Source organism: Patiria miniata, unplaced genomic scaffold (genome assembly GCF_015706575.1).
Source record: "Patiria miniata isolate m_02_andy unplaced genomic scaffold, ASM1570657v1 HiC_scaffold_29, whole genome shotgun sequence".
NCBI classification, from domain to species: Eukaryota; Metazoa; Echinodermata; class Asteroidea; order Valvatida; family Asterinidae; genus Patiria; species Patiria miniata.
This window is the reverse complement of record NW_024037068.1, coordinates 18,231,200-18,247,443: the sequence shown is the minus strand read 5'-3', so window position 1 is coordinate 18,247,443 and position 16,244 is coordinate 18,231,200. Positions and strand designations below refer to the sequence as shown.

The following is a 16,244-nucleotide window of genomic DNA, read 5'->3' as shown; positions in this document are numbered from 1 at the left end:
GATAAATGTGTGAATTGGAGGCTGTCCAGATGAATTACCCCGAATCACCCGATTATAACTTCAGTAATTAATTGAGAATGTATTCAATCATCAGCACACTCAAGTTAATGAGGCATACATCAGCCAATCAGAATAGAAAAGATCCGGTATAAAAATGCTTCAACGATCAAAAGATCCGATAAAAGATTGATACAGGGAAAAGATGAAAAGATCCGCAAAGAAAAAATCCAGTATGGTAAAGATCCCCAGGTGCAATAAATGAAGGTCTCAGTAGATCGCGCCCACATACTGCCACAGGTTCTAGAGGCGCCCACCTTCCCACTCAGCACATGATCAATGCTAAAAGCACAACAGTTTTCAACACCAAGAAAACGTTCTTTGGCTTTGGAAAATGTACTTTAAACTCCCTTTGGTGCTGCACAATATATTGCATTTCCAACGAATCTAAATATGAGAAAATACATCTCACTCAGTCAAATTGCATTACAAACTATAGGCCTACCAGCCTTAATTTTACATGTCTCCAAAACATTTCTCAGAACCAAAAAAAAAATCAATCACTGGAATAAACAACGCGAGAGGTTTTACATGTGTACAGGGGCGGATCCAGGAATTTGTGCGGGGGAGGGGGGGGGTGTTCATCAGCCAAAAACAATTCTAAAATGTAAAGAGGTTTTTTTTCTCCGGACACTTGGGGGGGGGGGGGGGCTGGTACAAGCGGACATGATACCAGTATATTTTTTTTTCGTGTCAGAGCAGAGGGGTGGGGGGGGGGGGGGGTTCGAATCATTTGTTAAGAATTTCTCTGAGAAAAAAAAATTGGACGGAGCTAGTGGAGGGGTTGAACCCCCCCCCCCCCCCGGATCCGCGCCTGGTGTAATTCAAACTACACAGAAAATTTGCCAAAAAATAATCGATTGTTATTGCAAAAACAAAGGCTTGATAATAAGAGTAACATTTTTTGTGACGAGAAAACAAACCCGGGCTTTCTTAGCAAACGGACCTGTGGGTTCCCTGTTCGTGAGAACACTTTTGTTTTTCTGTCATGTAGGCCTTGAATGATATGGCATAAACAAAAAAAGTATTTGCTTTCAAAACACTTGATCTATTTTTAAGTAAAGCAAACCAGTCGGAAATGTCTCTTTTCCCGTGTTGTAGGCTTCTGGTATCGCCAACATGTATAAAAGCTTGACGTTGGTATAAATTTTCATAGTTCCTCGTACGATCCGATCTTCGACGGATGCCGGTCTGAAAAAAATGCCACTTTTTCATGAAGTCATCATTCACAGCGCGTAACATTGAGCCGTGCAAAGACACAAATCAAGGTAAGAGTATTTTGTGACATGTAAATTGGTCGGACAATAATGTATCAAATTGACTTGTAAAATGTTTTTCGGATACAACATGTGCGGTGACTGTGTCTAATGATATATCGTGAGAGTACCGGTAGAGGTTGTGTTCTTCATAATGGTGTATCTCTGAGCCATGGCACACGGGGTTATTTTGGCGATTGTGTATAATGTAGGGCCTCTTTAGTTTTGATCAAATCATAGAGTCAAGAACGGTTTGTTATCAATCCAAAATGCCTTTTTCAAACCAAAGCAGACTTCTCTTTATTTTGATGTCTTCATTTTTTTTGGTAATTTTGAGCAGGTTTTTTTTATCCAGAAGAAAATGCGATTTTCTTACGCGTTTTACGGTTGGTGCCATGCGAATTAACGCGATTTCGCGTGTTCACTGTACTACGCGGTTATCGCCATCTGTATTTTCATGCTGCGTTTTGTTGTCTTCATTCTCACTTTTATAGCGGCTTTACCCCAAAAATTCCCTCACAAAATTAAAACCCTGCCCTCTATCTACGACATACATGTTGGTTTGTAATGTCGCTAACTAGTTTGGTAAGTCCAATAACCTAAGAGTGGACTTTTTGTGCTCTTATACGGAACAGGGCCCTACACTGCGCAATCGCCGTTATTTTTTGGTAGGCAACTATAAGAGACAACCAAATACTTTACAAATTCAAGGAACTTACCGAGAAGAACTTTAGTTACAGAACATTACAGAGCATTACAGAAGATTACAACTAGCCGGGTTCTTCTTAAATATTGCGTAGAACAAGTAAGTCGCCTTGCAGCTATCCAAAAAGTCCCTGACAAAACTATTGTTGAAAAGCTTACTTGGCGTAAACTCTCTGCGAAATTATTCTTTCTGGCATGCTGCCATTTTGAAGAAAACAATAAAAGAAGGCAATTTCCAAAGATGCGTCAAGTAACGCATTTTTGGAATTCTCTCGTACCCCCACCCTGCAAACAGGACGCTGGGAAGGGCAGACGAATTAACGCTCTGATTGGATAGATTTTGCGTGACCTGTGACCTGCAAGTCATGACGACCATACCACAACCCAGCAAGGTTTGAAACGGCCGTTAAGACTGAGTCACTCATCACTGTTTTATTCCCATTCATAAATGCGGTGCCCTTTTTTGGTTGAAAAGCATAATAATGTAGGAAAATCTGTAAACCTATCTGTTTTGTAAATGTTCAACTCCGTTTCGAATTCACGAAGGGTCGAAATGCCGCCAACGACGCTCCAAATTTGTCCACATGGTCCGCAATGAAAAAGAAAGCACATCCGGTTTGGTGTGTATGCATTTCTATGGCAAACTTTTCGGATAGTATTTGCACGCATTGGCTAATCGCGGTCTACAGCTGCAGCCAGATGCTTTATACGTATAGGTCATGATAAATTACCCAGAATGCCATCCCCACTTCCTTAACAAGATTATGTGAAGCTCATCTGCCCTTCCCAACGCTCTGTTTGCAGGGCGGGGGTACGAGTGAATTTTTGGAAATGTCTGTTAGTAGTTGATTAATTGGTTGTAATTCGGCGAATCCGTGAACGGTTGCGCGCAAGCGTTGACGACGCACACGTGCGCGCAATTACTATTAGTATTATTCGTCGGCTCTGTATGTGACATCGCGTAGAGCTGCAATCGGCTGATCGAGAACGTGCCCCAGATGCTGATTTCGGTCGCAATTTAACTTTAAGTTTTACTCTTAACTATGGAAGGACTTGCATCTCTATTTAAAATGACTATTTAAAATGTGGGACAATGCAACTCGGGACAGTTGGGTACTCATCATGTTTTTCTGTCTTCCAACCAAAATCTGTTTCGTATTATGGTATCTGGAATAATCATGTTTCTGCATCTTGTTAAAAATCCTAATAATTAATGCGCCTATTAATTTGGACCGTCCCACATTGACAAACTTGGAATAGATGGTTGTGAGGACGTTTATATCCTACTTTTAGTTGCTCTAACCAATGAACATAATTTCGTTTAAAAGGCATTTTGTGGCCCAATTGGGCACATTCCAGGATGTAATGCCCCTTTGAGGGGAATCAGAGAGGGGAACAAATAGAAGTGAATTTGAACGCCCTTTGCAACACTAGACAGTTTAGGCCATAATAACGGACAAATGGTGCAAATTGTAACTACCTAGAAATGTCACAAAATGTCTCAAGACGTGGGTCAATACAGGGTGAGTAAAAAAAAAAACGAAACCCAAATGAATACAGGGTGAGTAAAAAAAAACGAAACCCAAATGTTGGGACCACTTTTTAGTGAAGTTCTGCATGTAGCACTTTCAAATTCTAGGATATAAAAGCCCAATTCATAAGCTTTCTTTTAGTACAAGAATCGTTCAAATCACTTATGTACTTTTTAAGTTACAGGATGTTAAACACAACCACTGTTTTAAGGTTCTGTCCACGGATCACAAAAAAAGTTCAGTGTTCTTTCAGCAAAATGAAAAGAAATCACATAGAGATGTGTGTGAATTGTTTTCGTTTTGATGAAAGAACGCACGCCTTTTTTGTGATCCGTGGACAGAACTTTAAAACGGTGGTTGTGTTTAAAACTCCGTAACTTGAAAAGTACATGAGTGATTTGAATTATTCTTAAACTAAAATAAAACTCATGAATTGGGCTTTTATATCTTAGATTTTGAAATTGCTACATGTAGAACTTCTCTAAAACAAAGGTCCCGACATTTGGGTTTCGTTTTTTTTACTCACCCTGTATAGGCTCTATTTACGAGTCGGCCATATTAAATTGAAAGCGAGGTAAGATCTTCATTATTGGAACTTGCCAGTGATAATTAAAGCAATGATAGTTCATTACAAATTAATGCCAGTCTGCTCGAATGGATGATATAAAATTTGTGATTAAAATACGCTAATTTTTAAGCCACATTTACCAAAAAAGTAATAAAGTGAGGCTTGGCACGCACTCAAATCATAAAACAGCCTGGCACCATCCCATTCAACAGATTACAATTTAAAAAATAGATTCGGGGAACACGACCGAAAATGGCTTCTCGTGAATAAGGTCTATAAACACTTTGTACCACTAAAAAACAACAATGTTCTATGAAATGTAGTATGCGTCATCTATATCCAGAAATACCTTATTATGACGGAAACGCCTACTCAGTTGCAAGTACATAACACTTAACAGGGTCAAGCATCCTGTGAAATGTATCGTCTGGTATTTATATTATGTTGCAAGGAAAGCGGAAAGAGTTGCCCACACAGCAAATTAAGCAGTCCGCCAACAAAATGAAGCATCATTTCCATCATATCAATTTTATTTGAGCCCTTTTCACCCAATTGGGAAGTATTTGGCAAACTTCTGTTGATTCTGAAGGTTCACGCCATTCCCAACGGCGAAAACAGCAAGGGCGGATCCAGGGGGGAGGGGGGGCCAAAGGGGGCCATGGCCCTCCCCCAAAACGAAACCATTGTTGTTGTTTTTTATGTGACATTGCAATAAGGCAAAAAAAAAAGAGTCTCCGGTTTCTGGTATGCGCGCGCGTCGCCGTAGCCATGCGCGTCGGCAAAATGAAAAAGTTTTCTTTTCAATGAAACATGATGTCTCAAAACCGCCAAACTCACTGGTTTGACTGGAATTCTGCTGCTGCACAATTTTAACGTGTTTTTAGATGGGGTTATGATCGAGAATAAGCTTTATGTGGCCTCTCTGGTCTCCCATAATATTTGCACCAAGTTTAGTCGGGCACCATTTGCAGACATCAGCCGACAATTGAAGCAAAAAAAAACAGGTTAAAAAAAAGCCGCGTCTCCGCACCACTTTTTGGGCAAGCTCCGTACCGGAAACCGGAGACTTTTTTTTGGGGGGGGGGGGCTAAAGGCAGGCAATGAGTACACCACCATCTTAAGCTGGCCCCGAACCCCACGCCATAATATTTTGACCCACTTTTTGGGGGGCCAAAATTTGTTTTGGACCCCCCCCCCAAAAAAAAAAATTGTGTTCTGGATCCGCCCTTGGAAAACAGCAGTATAATTTGATACATACCACCAGAATATTCGCACTCGAATGAACGATAACTGCAAATGCACTATGCCTCTGATAACCACTGCAGATGTTATATCTATAATACATTGGGTCTGTGGTTTCCTAATGATAAAAGAATGACATGTCTTTATAAACCACACTTTTTTTTTAAAAAGGGCCCATCGAGATGAATAGTAGGAATACATTTTGTGTAACTTTCTGGTCCTCTTTAAATTTTTGAAAACTATTTGGCATCCCTTTTTGGCAGTAGTACTCGTACTCAGTACTCGCGAGTACTACTCGAGTACCGTTTTTAGAGTACTTGTACTCGTACTTGTACTCGAATGTCAAAGTACTGGTACTCGAACTGACGGTACTCGTACTCGGGCAGCAAAGTACTTGAACTCGACATGTCGAAGTTGTACTCGATCATCAAGGTACTCGTACTGGAATGTCAATACTCGATAAAACAAAAATGGTATAGCTAGTCTTACCACGACCTCACTGCCAGTTTTATCGATACTTTATGGTTGATTGCGGAGAATTCGACTTCCTCTGCGCACCGTCCGGACAAGCAGCTAGCCGTGAGTGGGCCAATTACGCATAATGACCCATTTACCGTATGTGTGCACACTGGCCAATCATGCATGTATTTAATGTGAAACTCCGAGATGTTCCTTAAAATTGTCGTTCGATTAACAAGGCAGTGGAACGCCGCTATAACGAACATCGCGGGATCCACGTAAAATGTTCGTAATAGTGATTGTTCGGTATAGCGATTTTAAGCTGCCGGTGCTCCGGTACTCACTTTTCAATAAATGGCGCCCTTCATAACTTCACCCTGCACGCTTTCAGTTAGTTACTGAAAGACAACTTCGAACACGTGCCGACTATTGAATTATGTAATTACACAGTTTTGAGCTTTACCTACATCGATGGGTGGCTTCCCCTTCTATGCCTTGGGAAATAATAGCCACTTGTCGCTCTTCTGTTGACGGTTTTCTACAACAATGTTCGGTTGGTTTTGTACACAAAAATCGGGAGCCAAGGACGATGTTCGGTATAGCCGAATGTTCAGTATAGCGGTGTTCGGTATAGCGAAGTTTGTACTCGGACTCGTACTCGTACTCAGAACTACAAGTACCTACTCGGAGACCCGGAGACCTGTCTGTACTTGTACTCGGTTGGCAAAGTACTCGGCCTGGAATGGTACTCGGCAAGCTAAGAACTCGGCACTACTAGGTACTCGGATAAAAGTACTCGACTACAACACTGCTCTTTGGCAAATTGTTTTTTGAAAAGTGCACTTCTTTAAACGTTAAAAAAAATCCGTGCTTTTCCGGACAACCGAGGGCGACGTTGCTGTGATGTCATTTCAGAAAGACAATGTACAGCTTAGGGCGTTCTCTGTCCAAAAGTGTGAACCCAAACATTTGCTCGTTGAAAACATTTGTGAGAAAAGTCTCCGCATTGGCTTACTGCCATGTTATTGACACAACAACGAATCGCCAATGAAAAGAAAATTTACGACAGCAAAAACATCCAAAAATTCTGTCCACTTTTGATGCTGAAATAGCTGTAACATTGAGATTTCTGCCAGACATGACATCACATTTTTGCTTATTAAAAAAAAATTGGCATTAGCATAAAAACCAAAAAGGCACCAAAATACCTTGAAATGGCAAAACGTTTTATTGAAAGTAAGGTTCAGGGGGACTCAAAGGTGCATTTTCAAGGATTGCGTTAAAAAAATACATTGCACTGGCCCTTTAAAAAAATTCAGAATTGAACTTCCTTATTATTTGGGTCAGGCTCAGTATTCACGGCAAGCTTTATTACAGAAGGAAATAAACCCCAAATGGTACACTGGTGACTGGTACCGATCGGCACGCGTACCTTGATTTTCTCGAGCCTACACCATGCTACGCCAAGGATTTGGCCAAGCCGCTTATATGTGTTTCCCCAAACGGGAAACATAAGTGATATGATGATACATATATTTCTTGTAGTGACCGTATAATGTGACCGGTTCGCAATCGCTGCTGTGTTAGAAAATAGGAGGTATGCCGGTTTGCCGCATTCGTTTCTAATAACTTGGAGTTTATAGAGTAGGGAGTTTTCGAAAAGTCGGTTTCGTCTCCGGATCGGATTTAGGACATTAATTCGTGGGGAAATTCAGTTGAATATGAGTTCTAGTCTTGTCTCAGGAACATCAACTCCCATAAAATAATATAAGTCCAATGCATGTAGGTGTGTTTTCAGTATGTTTCGACTTATTCAAGACTTTAAGGAGTTCTATTGGCCAGTGATAAAGTCGAATTCAGGGACGAACCGAGGTTCCGCAAACACCTTACTCACTCAGGGCAAATGGGCCTTATTCACGAGTCGGCCATGTTGAATTGAAAGTGAGGTAAACATCTTTATTTTTGAAACTTGCGAAGAGAAATAAAAGCCAGTACATTACATGTAAATTTACTAGTAAAATACTAGTAAATTCAAGTCTGCTTCAATGAATAATTTAAAATTTGTAATTAAACATTTCCTAATGTTTTAATCCAGATTTAAAAAAAAAAAATAAGCAAAATAAGGCTGCATAAAAAGTCTGGCGCCATCCCATTGAACAGTTAACAATTTATGGAATACATTCAGGGAACGTGACAAAAATGGCTACCTCAGGAATAAGGTCCATAGGAAAGCGTAGAGCAAGGAACAGCTCGGTAGTCAAAGATGCATCGCCCGTGCATGCTATTTTCGAGTGTCACCTCGAAAAATAGATATATTTTTTTCAAAAAAGCTATCTTCCTAACAAAATAAAACTTATTTACTTTTGAATGAGACATTAAAACTACAAATTCCACCGACTTGTAGCCTTTTATTTGGAATTTATTCCTCATAAAATTCGATTTATTGGCTGCCAGACAATATTTGGGCTCTCACAGAACGGGTTTTGTGGATGTTTTATTTGGAGTAGTCTTTAAGAGAGAAAATACAGCTGTTGAACATAAATTCAAAAACAGTCAGAGATACAAGGTGAATAAAAAAAAAGCGGAACCCCCTAAAAATATAGTTCATATTTAAAAAAAAAATACGTACCACCAAAAAATAATAATTGCTGGAAAGCCAATTTCAGAAACTACCTTTGTATGGAAACAGTACTGAAATTGCTAACCCCGTTCAAAGAAATCATCATTTAAACGCACTGACCCTAAAACCTGTTTCGTCAACAAATAAAAAAAAAATATTGAGTGTTCTGACTGTTTGGAACAACAAAGAAAATGACACAGAAATCTTGTTTGCAACTGTCTATGAACCCTGCCTAGGCAAACAATACGATTTATAAAATCCCCTGAAGACGGGCCTTCAAAAGGACTTTGTTGAATATTTTGAACTTTTAAACTGAGGTTTTATCGCTGGCGATGTTTGAAGACAATTGTGACGACGATTCTTAAAATCGCATTTTTGGACGAAAAGGGTTTTAGGGTCATTGTGTTTAAATGGTGATATGCTTTGAACGGATTGAGCAATTTAATTTTTTTTTTTTTTTCATCTAAAAGTAGTTTCTGAAATTGACTTTCCAGTCAATATTATTTTGGGGGCTACATATTTTTTAAAATTTGAAATATATTTTTTGAGGTTTGGGTTCCGCTTTCTTTTTTACTCACCCTGTATAATCTTAAACTCTGTCAATAACTCTCAAACGTGCATTGTCTCACAAATACAACTTTCTGGCAGCAAACAGTAAGCGTAAGCACTATTCACAGAACGTCTGAACCAAGCAAGTTCATTCAGTTTCTTGAAACTGGCTCTGTTCAGTCAAGGGCGGATCCAGAACACAATTGGGGGGGGGCAAACAAAAATTGTGTCTCCCAAAAAGTGGGTCAAAAAATTACGGCGTGAGGTTCGGGGCCCGCTTAAGGGCCCCGAATTTTTTTTGGATTATCGGTGCTCTGTGGTGCGATCTGAGGCAATTTCTGACCACCGTGGGTTTTTTTTAGGAAAAGATGGTGGTGTACTCATTGCCTGCCTTTATTGCGACGTCACATATAAAAAAAATTGGTTTCTTTTTTTTGGGGGGGGGGGGGGGCATGGCCCCTTTGCTCCCCCCCCCCTGGATCCGCCCTTGTGTTCAGTTCAAAGGTTTCGTTACCCTTTTTTGGAAGGATCTGCAAAACACCTGCACTTATAGACTACGTCATTTCAACGAAATGTTGCACAGTATTGTTTGGGAAAAGTCCCCAAAACTCCCAACATCCTAGAGAGGATGTTGGGTAATCACACTTTACAAAAACAAAAAATGTAAAAGCCTCGGTTGTCCATTTATAGTATCATCCGCTTTGCAACAAGATATTCCATAAACACTTGTCCACCACGCAGGTCACAATGATTTAATTCGAGTTTATAGTATTCTAAGGGGTTGCGATCGATATTCCTGAACTAATTTGTCATTTTTGTGGATGTTTTAATTGGAGTAGCAGATGCGTGTAAAGGGTCCTTTCTAATGGGGTAAAAAGTTCGTGAAAAAGGGCACTATATAGCACATCCTTGCTGAAATGTAAACAGGGTTAAATGAAATAGTGGGGGGGGGGCAGGTACCATCTTCAAATGGGGGCGCTGTTCAAACCGGACACTATTAGACTATCAGACCAGAAATGGCGCTGTTCAGGGCGGCACAATTGCCGACTGTCACGGGGGGGGGGGGGGGGGGGGTCATCAGGTGCCATCTTCGAATAGGGGCGCTGTTGAAAAAAGGCACTTGAATTGAAAAGGGCAGTCTTTACAAATATTGGGGTAAATACCTCCTTACCTCCCCCCCCCCCCCCCCCCCCCCACCGCTGGCTACGCCTGCCTTCTGAATAGTTTTAGAGATTATGCCAGTTAAAAAAGGAGGAATAATCCTAGGGTAAGGGCCAATAACTGTCAAACATGCATTGTCTCAAAAATACCACTTTCTGGTAGCAAACAATATTTGACAGGAAAAGGAGAACAAAATATATGTATATAAATTATAATATGGCCTATATGCTCAATTTACAGAGCGTCTGAAGCAAGAAAGCAAGTATTTAATCTCTGGAAACTGGCTCTATGTTCAAATGTTTATTTCGTTAAAAGGTGTCTTTACCTTTTTTTTGGTAAGGATCTGCGAGTCATCAACACGCACGTACGTCATTTCAAGGAAATCTTCAAATAAAGTGTGCGATGTTGCACAATATTTTTTGGAAAGGCCAACATAACATCCCGTAGTCTTCGAATTTCCACACCATACCGCATTGCACCATATTTTGTATAGAGAATGTTGGGTACTCATACTTTACAAAAACAACATTTCTTTGTAAAAGTCCCCGTTGGCCACCGAGTCTGAGTATCATCGGTTGTGCAAGAGGATATTTCATAGACTTGCTGTATCTAAGATAACTACCGACTGTTGGCCTTTCATTTATTCATTGATTACCCTGTATATGCAGGACATTCTTGAAAGAAAGCTCACAGTAGGTCGACAAGATGAACGCCATACGATGCATTCTCGCAGCTTTGCTGGTCGTCTTTGTGGCGGCAACAGCCGTCGGATCTGGAACAGTGTAAGGGCAAATTTTTTCCTGATGTTTTACAAACCTAGGCTTTGTTTGGGCTTCGGCATATTCCAAGCTGAGAACTACAGCAAACCCAATTAACGAAAAAAAACCTAAAATTTAGTCTCATAAATATAATTCGATGTCGACCTGAAGCAGAACATTCTCTCATATTGTCCAAAAGTTTTTCAAGCCTGAAGCCTATTTTGTTCCGGCGATGAAGGCAAGACGAAACCGAGGTTTCGAAAACGAGAACCCTCGGTCGGTGGTGGACATATAATGTTTATCTTTAGTGACGAAAAATTATTAAACTGGGTGCATGCATAGAACAACTTAATATGAACATAATACTCAAGAAATTGTATGACTGTAGGTTGAAGGGTTCTGGAATAATCGGCTTTTAGGGTTAAGGTAATTGAGGATAAAATTAGGAACACAAATGGTTAAAGTGATCAGAAATTGCCTGGGATCAAACCACAGAGCATCTATACACAATCCAAACATTTCCCGGGGCCATTAAGCGGGCGTGCCCCGAACCCCACGCCATTCAATTAACTGGGTTTTTTTTTTTGGGGGGGAGGGATTGACCCTCTCCCCCTCCTCCCCCTCCCCCCCCCCCCCCCCCCCCCCCAAAAAAAGTGTACTGGATCTGCGCTTGTCACCTGCAAAACTTGCTGTATTCATCCGTAGGGATAACAAGTGCTTAATGACATACAAGTACTGGGGGACCGAGCGGTACACCTCGTACTACAAACAGCGTTACACCGTGGGCTGTGGCTGGTGTGGATGGTCGCGGTGCACTAGATACAGGTACAGTACGTTGAACTTCTGAAGAGGCACATGGGGTGCACACCAACCTCGTCCCCAGTGCTTACTTTATTTCCAACCGCGTTTCCAATAGTAAACCCTGGATAGTAAACTTTCTTCCTGTATCCTGATTGGATACCGCAATTGGCTAGTAATGGATTTTTATCGTGTACTTGGTGCTATATATTCACAACGTGCAGTACGTGTTTTCGCGATCATTCGTCCACGCCTCCTCGAAAATACTAATTTACTTTCCAATTTGTTCATATTAATATGAAATATGATACTGCATGTTGTCTCGATAAGATCGTAACAGTTTGATTTCAAAAATCGTGTTTTCGTAACTCACGCCGCGCTCGCGCTGCTACGAATTGACTCTGTTTTTACCCCAGACACCGCATACAAAAAAAAAAAAAAAAAAACGCTAATGTGTAACGCATATCCAGGCACCAGACTGTTCTCATTTGCATACGTGTGCAAAAATCTTGCACATGCAAATGATCCAATACCAGGGTGAGAGAGCAGGTAGTGGTGGGCGCGTACTGCTCGACACCCTGGGGACGAGGTTGGGTGCACACATTTCGTGGGCTTCGCGAGGGGGCTTCATATCCCCACCAAATTGAACAACGTGCGAGGGGGGGGGGGGCAAGGTGACGCGTTTGCCCCCCCCCCCCCCCAAAAAAGAGAAAAACAGTTGAAAATGAGAGGGGGAAAAAGAAAGAAAGATATGTTAAGTCAAATTATTTTGTTATTAGTTTAATACACATTGAACAAAATAGGCGTCTGCAGGGGTGTCAGTGGGGGTGGGTTGGATTAAAATGTCAACCCGCCCAACCTCGAAAAAAATGATAAATTGAAAATATGCTGGCAAAAGTACAAGGATTGTTTGGGGGGAAGTGTCCTTTGCCTGCCCCCCCCCCCCCCCCCGGGAAAAAATCCTAGCGACGCCCATGCACACGTTGTTCAATTTGGTGGGGATATGAAGGCAAGTATAATATTTCAGTTTAAGATTTTAAATTGGGGGTGGGGGGGGGGACCGGATATCCGCTGAAACCCCCCCCCCCCCCCCCACACACACACACACACACCCACACATCTTCACTGCATCCTATATATCATGGAGAAATAATGATCCTATCAAACCAGAGCCAAGTGCTGAAGTTTGAGCGAGTAGTTTTCATTAGCGATTGTTCACACTTATACGTGCAGAATACGAAACGAATTTGATTTCACGAAACATAAGCGGTGTGAAATCCGCCATAGCCTTGCTTGAATTATGTTTTTTTGCAAATTCACATTCGCACTGAGTATTTAAGTCGAACTTTTCGCCGAGTCTAATTGGCTCGGTGGGTCCTTACTCTATGGTGGTACTGTATGATGTGCGCGGACATCCGGGACATTTTTACGTTGGCCTATCTAGCTCCCAGACCCATTTTCTTGAAACTCAATGGCTCTTGAGTCTGGAGTGCTGAATGGTAACGCAAAATTAACCGAACACGTGCTGAAAAGATGTTTTCAACGGGTTGGCGTACAAATGTACGTGATGCGTAGTTTTATGTTGACTAATTTGTTGTTGGTTTTTGTCTGACAGGCAAGTATCCTGTGATGCCTACCGTCGCAAGTTGTACACCAGCAGTCGATATGAGTGTTGCCCTGGCTGGCGTAGAGACCGCTATGGAAAGTGCTCTGTGGGTAGGTGCACTGCATGGGCATCTTTTCATTTTTAGCCCCATGTGGTGCATGCCCATGTCGCGCAACTGAACTTCTTCATGTACTACACTGTGTCACTGCATGTGTGGAACTAGCCCCATAAATGTGGCCTATTTACTGGACTGCCTCCGTAAACATAGGCCACACATCCACATGTACAAAAATCGTGTCGACTTTGCCAAATTTTGATTTTCACATTTAGGCTTAGTTTGTAGGGTTTTTTGCTTTACTCACCCTCTTTATAGGCTAATCAGAAAGTGCTGCCTTTTTCAGATGTATATTTTTCGTGAATTTTCCAGATTCATGTTTACACGTTTGCGTATCAAAATTTCAACATGAAATTTCACAAAAATTAGACATCTGAAAAAGGCAGCACTTTCTGACTAGCCTTCAAAGAGGGTGAGTATGCTTCTAAAGCAAAACAATCCTACAAACTAAGCCTAAATGTGAAAATCAAAATTTGGCAAAGTCGACACGATTTTTGTACATGTGGATGCAATGCCTATGTTTACGGAGGCAGTCCAGTAAATAGGCCACATTTATGGGGCTAGTGTGGAACAAGCTAGTACGCAACATACAACATTTGCTGAATTTGCTGTAATTTTCAGAAATGGATGGATTTGGAGAGCCGGGCTACCGCTAGACCACACGTAGCCTTGACTCTACAATGAAATGTAGGACTCAGAGTCAATTTAAAATAATAGAAGAATATTCTCATTGTTTGGTGATAACAAAAACTACATGTTGAAAGAGCATTTCTTCTTTCTTTTTTTTGGCTTTGGATTTTCGGGGGGGGGGGGGGGCTCAATCGTATTAGGAATCGTCAAATAAACCATAATAATAATATTGAAATCTTGATATTAATTCACGCACCAAGAATCGATATTCAAACATCCCCGATTCCATTCAAGTCTGCTTAATTTGTTTCACTCTAGAGTATTAGTTGCACTATAATTGGACTATTTATATTAATTAGGATTTTTTTTTTTTTTTACATTTAATTCACAGCAATATGCAGTCCTCCATGTCATGCGACACGCGGATCATGTGTCAGACCTAATGTGTGCCAATGTAGGCCGGGATACTATGGTAGAACATGCCATACTGGTGAGTACAAGTCACAAACAGTGTCCGCCCAAGGCGTCTGTCCGAAAGTTCGTTAGTCCCAACTCCCAAGGGTCAATAGTCCAAATTGTTTGATAGTCTGAAGGTTCAGTAGTCCGAAGGGCCCATAATTAGTCCGACAATATAATGAACCGAAGGGACAAACACAGCGTTCTCAATCTCATAGCGGGGAAAAATCCAATTGCAAGAGGCGACTTAGACTATGGGTTATTGCCTTCTGCCTAACGAAAATATATGGTTTTCGTGTAAATTTTGGGGTCCACACTTTGGTGCTCAATCCATCGGGGTGCTAGCCTTAATTCGAGTCACACATGTTACTCTTTCAGGAAAGTTCCTCGAAAAGCCTGCACAGTCATTGTCTTGAGTCTAGACACGACAAAGACAATGGAGTCTAAATTGATAAATTGTGTTCGTATATCTAAGGCCAAAAAAAAAAAGTCTCCAGTTTTCTGGTATAGAGCTTGCCCAAAAAGTGGTGCGGCGATGCGGCTTTTTTTTTTTTTTTACCTGATTTTTTTTGCTTCACATGTCGGCTGATGACTGCAAATGGTGCACGACTAAACTGAATGCAAATATATGGGAGTCCAGAGAGGCCACCTAAAGCTTATTCTCGACCATAACCCAATCTAAAAACACGTTAAAATTGTGCAGCAGCAGGATTCCAGTCAAACCAGTGAGTTTGGCGGTTTTGAGATGTACATCATCTTTTATTGAAAAAAAAACTTTTTCATTTTGCCGATGCGCATGCTGCGGCGACGCGCGTGCATACCAGAAACCGGAGACTTTTTTTTTTTGGCCTAATAAGAAATTTGACATTTTATCAAATGAAGGCAGCTTTATCTTCCCTTTTAGTCTAACGGCCCTATTTTCATCCTTTGATTTTTGTTTTAATTTTCTTGTTTCAGACGTGGATGAATGTCAGAGTAAGTCATCGAACCAATGCTCACAGATTTGCATCAACACGGTCGGGAGCTACCGATGTGAGTGCAACACAGGATACCGTCTGGACAGCAACGGTCGCAGCTGCACCGGTACGATTTTGTAGTCTCTGTTTTCTGGAGTTTTGTCTTTATCCTCTTTTATGTCCTGCCTGCTATGACTATAGACTGCAGTATTTCAATCTATAGAATTCATTTCACTGTAGACGTAAGCGTCCTGATGTCCCCTGGTTCAGTTGGATACAGTGAATTTCTTCTTTCCTATTTCCAAAAAGTCAAAATTCACAGCCCGCGACTGGAAATTCAGACCAGACACTTTAAAGTGAAATTCTTTCAGTCGAAAAGATAAGTTCTCATGGGAGTTTTCAGTAGATTGATTCTAGTTCGGAGTATACCAATCTAAAGTTTGAGTGATTTTCACTCTAAATTGTGTATGAAGTAGTCACTATAGTTCTCTCTTTTGAAATTGGAAAGTCTACAGGTATCTGGACTAAAAACTGAATTTTCAAAAGTATCAATTTGTGGGACATTGTAATTGGAGTGATATGGATTCCTATACTATAGTGTTACGCAGTGTCGCAGTGATAGGGTCTGATCATAATGTCATCAAAGTACCACGTGACCATCTGGTTTTTCCGGTGATCAGCCACCATTGCAGTAGGCAAGCATTTGGTTAGCATGTCATTGTTAACTAGACAGAAGGGCTTATTTTACTTGTGCTTACCTATTGTGCGTGGCACTA

The 16,244-nt window shown here is 41.1% G+C and overlaps 1 protein-coding gene across 2 annotated transcripts in view; it reads left to right on the top strand.

Moving 5' to 3' along the window:
- The first annotated feature begins 1,230 nt into the window (after positions 1-1,230).
- LOC119736060 (fibrillin-2-like) overlaps positions 1,231-16,244 on the top strand; it is a 34,623-nt gene continuing 19,609 nt past the window's right edge. The window contains exons 1-6 of one of the 2 annotated variants that reach the window (XM_038210070.1): positions 1,231-1,325; positions 10,818-10,931; positions 11,613-11,732; positions 13,321-13,421; positions 14,448-14,546; positions 15,470-15,595. In XM_038210070.1, coding sequence (XP_038065998.1) covers positions 10,855-10,931; positions 11,613-11,732; positions 13,321-13,421; positions 14,448-14,546; positions 15,470-15,595 — 523 coding nt within the window. In that variant the 5' untranslated portion in view covers positions 1,231-1,325; positions 10,818-10,854. Of the gene's footprint in view, positions 1,326-10,817; positions 10,932-11,612; positions 11,733-13,320; positions 13,422-14,046; positions 14,114-14,447; positions 14,547-15,469; positions 15,596-16,244 lie in introns of those variants that run through there. The other variant, XM_038210071.1, reaches the window with a different exon arrangement.